The sequence below is a fragment of the Festucalex cinctus genome, chromosome 7, assembly GCF_051991245.1.
Source record: "Festucalex cinctus isolate MCC-2025b chromosome 7, RoL_Fcin_1.0, whole genome shotgun sequence".
Taxonomy (NCBI): domain Eukaryota; kingdom Metazoa; phylum Chordata; class Actinopteri; order Syngnathiformes; family Syngnathidae; genus Festucalex; species Festucalex cinctus.
In genome coordinates, this window is record NC_135417.1 from 18,569,179 (window position 1) to 18,579,177 (window position 9,999).

A 9,999-nucleotide genomic window follows, 5' to 3' on the forward strand; every position below is an offset into this window, starting at 1 on the left:
CTGCATGCTAATTAGTCAATTTTCTTGACGCCGTCCCCTGTGGTCGGGCGGGGGTGGTTCTGCCCCCCCCCCCCCCCCCCCCGTTGTCTGTTCGGTGGCGGTTGCGTCTTGGCCGCTCCCTGGGCCCCCTGTGGGGTGCGGTGTTGGGGTGCTTCCCCTGGTGCCCGGGGCGGTGCCGTCCCGGCGCGGTCCGCTGCTCCGTGCCCGGCGGCGCGGTTCGGGGTGGGTGGGCCTCCGGTGTGCCCCGTGGTTCCCTCTCCCCTCCCCCTTCCTCCCCCCCGTCGCCTCTCCCTCCTCGCCTCCTCCCGCCCATCCTCCTCTGCCTCCCGGTCCCTTTTCCCTTGTCGCCCTCCCTCCTCCTCTCCCCCCCCGCCTCCTGCCCTGCAGCCGCCCTTTCGCCTTCTTGTCGTCTTCTCCCCGCTTCCCCCGCCCCCCCCCCCTTCCCTGTCTGCCCTGCGGCTCCTCCCCCTCCCTCTCCCTGGGCCTGGGGCTCCCTCCCCGGCCCGGGCGTCGGGCTCCGGGGGCCGGGCGAGGGTTTGGGGCCTGCCCCACTCCGGTATAACTCCTGGCGCCCCGGGCGGGCTCCGGTGGCCGGTGGGCTGTCCGGTAGCCCTGCTGCGCTGGCTGTCCGCCCATTGTGGTGCCGGGTGGATGAGGTGGGGGGCGGCAGGGGGTGGGGGTGCTGGGGGGCGGGCGTGCCACCTACACCCGCCGGGTTGGGTGAGGCCCCGCTGGTCGCTCCTCTTACTCACTTCACTAGCTTGCACTATACACTTTGTAAATATACACATAGGGCACACAACACATTTCTTGGTGGGGTGGGGAAGGGTGGAAACACCGTCTTCACCCTTCAACTCCCCTCCAATTTTAATGCACCTCACGTCCAAGGGGAGGGGTGAGTTGGGGCGGGGAGCCATCAGAGGGGATGGACTGCAGTGCCTGGCAGCGCTGTGGTCCCCCCCATTTGTGTCCCTGCCCCACCACTTTGTCCCTCCATTCCCTTTTTTAATGCACCACACATATACATATTCATTTTTTTGGGGGGGATACGGGTGTGTCGGAGTAGGGGAATTTTTTTCCCTCTGCTCCGACTCACCTGCTCCCAATTTTAATGCACCACACGCACACACTTGTATATACACTGGGTGGGGCCACATTCACGGTGTAAGGGTAGAGCTCGCCAGTCGGCGAGCTGGCGGACTCAGTAACAGGGTTAGGTGTCACTAGTACTCTGGCGTGACGACCGGGGCCTCTCCCCACCGGGCTCGGTGTTCTGGTGTTCCGCCTTCTCCCCTGGTGCTTCCTCCTCTGCTTCCCCCCTCCCGCCGCTGTGCAAATCTCGCGCGGCTGGAGGTGGGGTGGGCACATCTTCCCTCTCTGCGCTGCTGCCCGGTGCCGGTTTCAGGGGGGGGGGGGGGGGGGGGATTCTCGCGGGGGGCCGGGTTCGCGGGGGGGGGGCGGCTTGTTTGGGGGGGGTGGAGGTATGGGTGGGTGGGGGGTTGGGTGCTGGGGGTCGGGGTGTGTTCGGGGGTTTGGGGGTCGGGGGTGGTGGGGCCTGGGTCGTGGTGGATGGCGGGTTTGGGTGGGGTGCGGGGGGGTCGTGGGGGGATGGGGGCTGGGGACCGGTGGGGCGCTGTGGGGGCCCGCTGGGCCTCGTTCTGCGGCCTTGGGCTCGGGGGTGTGCCGGGTGTCTGGGTCGGCTCGCCGACCGGTGTCCGCTCGGGTGGCTTGGGGGTGGCCTTGGTGCTGCCGCGGCCTGGGGATTCCGGGGGGGGGGGGGGGGGGGGGTGCTCGCTTTGCTGGACCGCGGTTGACGGCTTCTTTCTTTGGTGGTGGTCCTTATGCATGCCAGATCCGTCGCACCAGCATCTACTGAAACTCAACAGAAGTACCCTCTCCCTCCCACAGCCCCTTGAATCAGTTGGTGCTGGTGTCTGTGGTTCTCACTTTGCTTTATCTATCCTTCCCTCCTTCCTCTCTTTAGTTTTTCCTCTGGTCACTTGAGATCTTAATTTATTAGAAGTATGAGGTTTCTGGGGTTGGCATAAGACTCCGGTTTTGTAACCACGCAGGAGGGGTCTTGTTGGTGCTGGACTTCACTTTGATGGATTGGATGTACTGGCTTCTATTGATCTCACTCTGCCTTATCGATCCTTCCCTCCTTCCTCTCTTTAGTTTTTCCTCTGGGCTCTTGAGATCTCGCTAAATTTGCTGGAATTTAGAGGCTTCCGGGGTTGGCGTAAGACTTTGATTTTGTAATCATGGGGAAGGCAGGAAGTGTTTGGTCGGTGCTGGATGTCACTTTGATTTACCTTTCTTTTCTCTTTATTTCTTTTTTTTTCTGACCTTTTCTCTGGTCTCCTGACCATTTAAATCTCACGACTCTGGCAAGATTCTGAAGTACCTGGTTAAGGCGAAGGGTAATGGGATATTTATAAGGTTTTAGGTGAATGAATGAGTATAAATTTATACGTATTTGCACGCACGCACACGCACGCACGCAAACGCACGCAAACGCACACACGCAAACGCACGCACGCACGCAAACGCACGCACGCAAACGCACGCAAACGCACGCACACATACACAAAAAAAAAAAAAAAAAAAAAAAAAAAAAAAAAAAAATGAAGGAAAAACACCCTCGAAGTCGATGCTAACTTCGTGTTAGCATTTGAATAGGAGTATTTGAATGGGATCCTCCCTTCGCTTTTAGCATTAGCGCTAGGCTAACAATGTTTGTAAAAAAACAAAGCATGGTTTGTATTTAAATATACAGTGGATGTAATTCTTATCGTCATGTGTTTAGTTTTACAGTTAACTCCTACTGAGGTGTCAGTAAACAACTTAAAGGATGCTTAGGGGCAACAGAATGACCAGAACAACATACGCTACACACTTGCTAGTTGCTAATGCTACGCAAGCAAAATGCTGCTATCACGGTACTTTCATAGCGTCGGATTTCTTCGATAACGTTTTAAGGGGAAAATAATCAGCCATTTAGCCCAACTGGCCGATGTTTGAAGGCCGGCGATTATAATCGACGTCCGATTAATCGGTTGTGCCCTACAAAATAATATAGTTGATGAACGAACTTCTTTTTGCACTACCTACAGAAATATACCTCACAATTCACAGTATTTCTGACCTGAATGTGGACATTAGCGGCAGAGCCCATAGCTGTCAAAACCACTTGGAGTTTATGGTCATTTCCAGGAAAGATTCTCTGCCAGAAAGAATTCTGGTAGTTGGGAAGAAATGTTGTGATGAACTCCTTTCCTGTTGAACACCCATGACAAACTAGAGAGGCAGATGAGCGTTATTTTGCAATAGCAACACATGTTGATGTAACTTGCTGCTTATATTAATACCTGGCAATAATGTAGCCGCAGCCAAACACATGAGAAGATTTATTTCCATGGCTGAGGAGTGAAACATGCATGGTCAGACATATAAACATCAACTATAACTTTTAAAACAGGGCAAAAAAAAAAAAAAGTTTAAAGTTTCGGCTTATTAATAAACAATGTTAACATTGTTATTTCTTCCACTAGCTGGCATTTGGCAGCAACTAGAGCTGCTTGTGATGAGTTATTTCATACACTTGTTGGACTAGCTATTACAAGTACCAAATGCTAACTAGTTAAAGGTATAAATGATCACAAGTACAACTTGCCAGAGCAAAGCAACTTGCAGGTATCCATAGTAACGTTCACATTGCTTTCTCGCCAAACTAGCTGTAGTGGAATGATGCATCACTTGTACATGAAGGCATAGTATTTTTCCCTACTTAAGTTTGCCACAGGTTGCGTCGTCCTGCACATATATTTTTCCATACTGCAATATATTTACAGTGAGAGAACATATTTGGCAAATCCGCAAAAAAACAAACAAACATTGCACTACTGATGTATTAACCACATAAAATAATATTTCCAATTTTCCATCAGTACTTACGACTAACGGAACATGAGACATTTGTGGACATTTTTGAGAGAGTAGTGATTTAGCACACAGCTATGCTCTATTTTAATGACTATCAAAAATATTATAATTTAATGAAATCAGGGAATACGCAATTATAAAAATTGCGCAATGTTGTGCAAGTATTTTGCATTGCAAGATGTATTTGTCAGCCTAAATAATATACAAATCCCTAAACTCATTTGCCAGTCAAATTTGGCACAATCATGTAACACACAATAGATAATATAATTGTCTACATATTAAAATTACCCAAATAAGTTCATAGCAAGAAATACTGTATATAAAGTGCTCTTTCACAAAACAAAAACAATTTAGGTCTGTAGAAAAATAATGTTTATACCCACCCAGACATGCAAATTTTACAAATATTTCATCTAGTTAAAACAATCAATTGGCTCGGTCTGAGCATAGTCAACATAAAAGAATTGAGATTGTACCCTACACAATGAACTAAAATACAAGACTAATATTCTTCAAATGCTGCTTTTATCAAGTTTAGGAAAACAGACATGCAAATGTTACAAATATATCCGGTTAGAACAATCAATTGGCAGTTTGAGCATAGTCAACAAAAAAAGACTGATATTCTTGAATTTTTTTTCATCTATTTTGGAAAAACAGCTCTTCATATGTGTGTATAGGAGTGCTTTAACAATAGCAGAGAAACAATATACAGTACTCAGGATTCAAATCCTTATTATTAGTTAGTTCACCCATCCATCACCATATATAGGAGAAGATGCATCATTACTATACCTTAGTTGGCCATGTACTGGGTATCAGGAGAAGAGGAGGAGGGACACTTATATCAGGGACATCGTGAGGGAAAGGCAGCGACGTGTACAGAAAAAAATCAACAGTCCGTTCAGGCTGAGTGAAAAGTATATTGAATAATGGTGTGTTATTGTTGCGCTATGGTTAGGAATAAAAGCAAAGGTGGCGCCCGTTCAAGAACGTTTCTGTCGAGGCAAATGTCATCCAGTCATGAAGAATTTAACGAGCACAAGTTGTTACTTTTATGTAAAAGCACTAACATCCTTCTATTCATGTCAAAAGATAAATATGCACACAGACAAAAAATAAATAAATAATAAATAAAAAATCGAAAAATAATCATAGAATACCTACATTACATGTACATCATGCTTGTAAGTTAAAGAGTGACCACTCCCAAATGACACAAGCGGCAGTTTCACCAGAAAATGATGTTGTGATGACGGTTTGTATTCTGTAAGCAAAGGTAAGCAAAACAGCAATACGCTTGGTTGAGAGAGACATACAACTGCATGGTGATAATAAACAAAGTTTATTTAACCATTATTTAACCGGTCAAGGTTGGCTAAGGTTGTATGCTGGCAGTAATACCTTGCCTAGTAATTGGGAGGTAGCGTTGACTGACCCTTGACTGATTGCCAGTCAATCATTGTCAACAATCATTGCCGCTTACGGACAGTTTATATTCGGTTTATCTTCCATTAATGTTGTTGGAGTCAGTGGGAAGCTGGAGTACCAGGATATCTTATAACACACAATATATTGACTTTTAAAGAAGTTTTAAAGAACTACTGTACTGTAGTGAACTTTACGGCCAGTTTAGCATGTATGTGTGAAAGTTCACAAGGTGTTTCAAAATTTCACCTGTGAACAAGTTTCTACAGTAATTTTGTCCATATCCTCGATGGAGTCCAACCCTCACATGAAACAAAATTGACTTACTATGTACTACTTACAATGTAGACCGGTCGGTCGTAAAGGCACTGGATAACCCAATCACAAGGTCTGGAGTCGGACTGAGTTGAACGTCTTCTCCAAGTCCGCAAAGCACATTTAGACCTTTTGAATGAACTGTCATGCATCAAATCAGGAATTTATTTCATTGATTTCTTTTTTGTGCAAATATTAAATCTTTCAAGGAAGGGTCCCCATCACTATGAATACAACAATTTTCACATTATTTCCTTTCTCTTTCAGCATTTCCTTTATGGCCAAATATATGTTCTCTCTTCTCGTTTGTGTTTTCAAAGCTGTGATACACAAAATGCCCCCTATAAATGTTTTAGTCTCCTCGTGATAGAATCCGACATATACCAAAAGTTGATGATTGTCACTTATATCAGTTTATTGATTCATCTGCAGATAACGTAATACACCAGGCACTTTGGATTGGAGCAGTCCAGAAGTTCATCTCTACGGCCTCACCAATCGCTTGCCATGCTCAAGTGTTTGCATCTGCGACCAACAATGCTGAATTCCGCTTTGCTGGCCAGTACCCATTATCTGCATCGACAGTTCTACAGGACCCAATAGGACTTCTGAATAACCAATATCTATTGTGTCTGAAGTGTGAATCAGAATATTGACATGCTTACACACAGGCCACGATACACCAAGACAAGAGAAAAGCACATCATGCACACATAACAAAGGTACGACTTTAGAGAAAGAAGCAGGTGATTCAGAACTTGGCCAGTTTGACTTGATGTTGTCATGCCAGTTAGCTAACACACTAATTACTTCATGATATATAATCATTAATTTATAATTATACTGTATATCGTCGGACTATCAACCATCTAAAATGAATGGGAACGGTGTCTAGCAATAAACAGCGCTGACTGCACTTTCAAAATGGCAGCAATGTAGGTTCTTAAAACAATATGTACTAAAGGTGAAGACGTGTGTACACAAGGATATCCATTTCACTTAGTAGGCACTTTAGTGGCACATGATTTTAGTTGGTCACAGTATGTCATCTCAATGATCTATTTGCTTTATTGCTGAGCACATAGAAGCTTCCACAGAAGGCGGACTGTATGAAACTGGCAAGCAAGTAATACAATCACGAGAGCAGCAGGTGAAAATCAAACTCCTTTTGTGTCCACCCTTTCCATGTTTCCCAAGACAAACCAATCTCTCCCACAATACTTCTACACCATTACACGCTGTTAGGTTCCACAAACCGAGCCATAACAGAAGTGTCCCTTAGGCCACGTTAGGTTACGCAGTTAAAAAGGTGATAGATTTAAACAAGACATACGGTACATGGATGGAGATGAGTAGGGGGAGAATATGCAAACTCTACACAGGGAGGCCAGAGTTGGAATCGAACTTATTACACAATATTAGAAGAGAGCTGCAAAACAAAATCGACTCACTTGTTGCACAGTAAAACAGCTCTGGGAAATATAAAGGATACATTACAAATCACGTTATTGACTAAGCTGTTGAACAGAACAGAGGAAAAAAAACATCACAACCACTACAAACTACGTTGAAATATTTAATGTTCAGATGATACATAAAAATCAAATGATACATAACAATATACAACTGCATTGAAACTAATGCACTGATATTACAGCTTCCCTTTGAAGCTAGAAAATATTTATACATTCAATCGCATAATTGAATGTATTCAAATTCTACCATGCAGCTATACACTATTAAGATTATCGTATATAAAACAAATACAGACAGACCTACTATATACATGCATACAATTCTAATAGACTTACTTGTTGATACCTAAATTTGTTCAACAGTGGACAGATGCTATTTGGGACTATGGAGCAAGGAGTATGATAAAAATGGACTTTTTTGATAACTGGAACTGACATCAAGAACGTAATACAATGTGTTACATCAGGTGATGGATTTCTTTCCATTTAGATATCAAAATGAGTCGAGCTAAACACTGAATTCAATCTTGACAATTCAATACAGATACAGTATTGCTGGGATTTCTTTCATGTCTTATTCCTGTGTGATTTGCAAGCCATAGCTGCGTTTGGCCACTTTATACAAACCAGTAGGAGACCTAATGTATTGCATTGTTTGATAATCAAGCCACAATCATTAAAATACTTCAGTCATATGTAGTATACATTGGTCTGAACAGTTTAACTTTTACTAAAGTCATTTACAGCATTGTCATAGAAATTAGAATTTTTTTTTAAGTCTTGAGCAAGCAACAAAACAAGCACTGTCACACCATAAATTACAAAAAAAAGCAAACAAAAAACAAACAAACCTCATGCTCTTCCTCACGGAGTCGTTTTTAATTTGCAACGTGATTAAACTAACATCAAAACAGAGTCCAGTACTAGTCTTCGTCTTCCTCCTCCTCACCACCAAATGACAAAAGGCTGTTGTTTTTCACTTTTTTCCCAGAATTCACTTCCTTCTTCTCTTCTTTTTCAACTGTTTCCCGCTTCTTTTTGCTGGAGCTGGCAGTTATTCCTTGAAATTTCTCCGAGGAGGAGCGCTTAGCTGGTTTCTTGAAGAGGATTTTACCATCTGCGCGAGGCTCGTCACCTGTGAGCCATAATGGGAGTGTGGTTCATTAGAACGGATCTTTCAAAATCAACCAAAATATGACATTTACAGTGGAACCTAAAAGTCGAATGCTTCGAAATTAGGAAACATTTCTGTCATTAAACATCCCATCACATTGAACATCCACTTTTTACTTCTTAAAAAAACCCTCAAACCGTCAGCATGCAAGTTAACATTGTTAAATAAATAAATAAATAAATAAATACATAAAGTTACCTTAGCAGAATGTGCCATAGTCACGTACACGTAGTGCTCGATTTCCTGTGTGGATGTTTTCTCCCCATTGATTTATATCCTTATTTAGTTTAAATCAAGCCCAAACCTTGGGCATATTTTTTCCTTTCTTTTCTTTGTATTCTTCACCAGCAGCCACGTCCCTTACTGTGTGCATTCATCCGCAACAAATGTCCATGCGGTAAACATGGACAGTGGTCAAACATTGTTTTAAAATGACTGATAAGTTTTCATGTTGACCAATTTTTTTCCCCTAGCCTTGTTAACCTTAAAAAGCGTAACGCTTGAAGCCAACTGCCTTCAGAAGCCATCCTTCTGTTTGTGCGCCAGCAAAGGCCAAGTAATTTCATTTTATTCTTATATATTTGTGTTTTTATTCATGTCAAATTTATGAATGTCAAAATTGGCAAAAGACAGTTTGACCATGGAACCGTAAAGTTGATTGCAATTAGCATTTAAATTAATAAAGTGGGGATTTTTTTATTAAATTAAATTAATTAAATTTAATTAAAAAAAAGAATTAACAAACAAATTTGACTTATAAATTGCGCTCGAATAGAATCCCCACTATCAACAAACACAAGTTAAAACGTGCAGCTTACTTTTCTCTGACTCCCCATTAGGTTCGATTCCTTCCTTGACCTGTTTAACTTCCTCTGGGGTCAGGTCTCCATCCTTAAGGACAACAACTTGAGGTAATTCATCCTCTCGATCACTCCCACTGTCATCATCCAGCGTTGGCATCTGCTGACGCTGCAGAGTGACATAAAGTGTAGTGTACACAGTAGTGTAGTGTATTCAATTAAATATAGGTTGGACATGGTTTACAAATCATTGCACATTATTCTGTTTTAAACAAAACAAGGTCATAACTTCATTGGAACTGGATTTGTAAACGTGTTCATTGGCCGCCTCCTCGTGGTGGCCAAAAGTGAAGCATGGGACTTAATTTATGTGTAATTATTTAATACGCGGGTCATTACAAATACACAGTCCATGTGTAGTTCAAAACGTTTCTGACAAACCGTATCCTGACTGCTACCTTGCATGTTTCCCGTATTAGCCAAACCACATAGAATACATACCTTAGTGTCAACAGTCGGGCCTTCTTTGTATCCAACATCATTTTTGAACTTCTTCAAAAAGGAGGGCTCCGCTGGTTTCACCCAGGACACACCACTACCTTTGCTCTTATTCATCACAGTGCAATTAGGCGCAAATGATCCAAGAAAAACAGCTAAATTGTTTCAATATTTGGGTTCCTCCAGGAGCAAAATACAACGTCATCAAAACGCGCCGACCATGTCACATGATCCTGGGGAGCTACTGCGATTGGTAGAAGTGAGATTTAATGGCTCAAACAAATATTTCCAAGGACTCAACCCGGATATCGATTTTTTCCTTCAAAGTAATTCTCTATAATGTCAACATTTGGTGTAAATAATT

At 43.3% G+C, this 9,999-nt stretch overlaps 1 protein-coding gene across 1 annotated transcript; it reads right to left on the bottom strand.

Annotated features, from left to right (window-relative positions):
- Window positions 1–7,251: 7,251 nt before the first annotated feature.
- Window positions 7,252–9,872, bottom strand: kiaa1143 (KIAA1143 ortholog). Its single transcript, XM_077526939.1, has 3 exons — window positions 9,639–9,872; window positions 9,156–9,306; window positions 7,252–8,298 (listed from the first exon to the last, which is right to left on the bottom strand). Exons 1-3 carry the CDS (start codon window positions 9,750–9,752, stop codon window positions 8,087–8,089), a joined length of 477 nt encoding a protein of 158 aa, XP_077383065.1. The 5' UTR covers window positions 9,753–9,872; the 3' UTR covers window positions 7,252–8,086.
- Between the last annotated feature and the right edge of the window lie 127 nt (window positions 9,873–9,999).

Coding starts and splice junctions, on each gene's coding strand:
- kiaa1143 (XM_077526939.1), bottom strand. CDS start 9,752: ATGAATAAGAGCAAAGGTAGTGGTGTGTCCTGGGTGAAACCAGCGGAG. Junction 9,307..9,638: donor GCCCGACTGTTGACACTAAG/GTATGTATTCTA, acceptor GTCACTCTGCAG/CGTCAGCAGATGCCAACGCT. Junction 8,299..9,155: donor TAATGGGGAGTCAGAGAAAA/GTAAGCTGCACG, acceptor TATGGCTCACAG/GTGACGAGCCTCGCGCAGAT.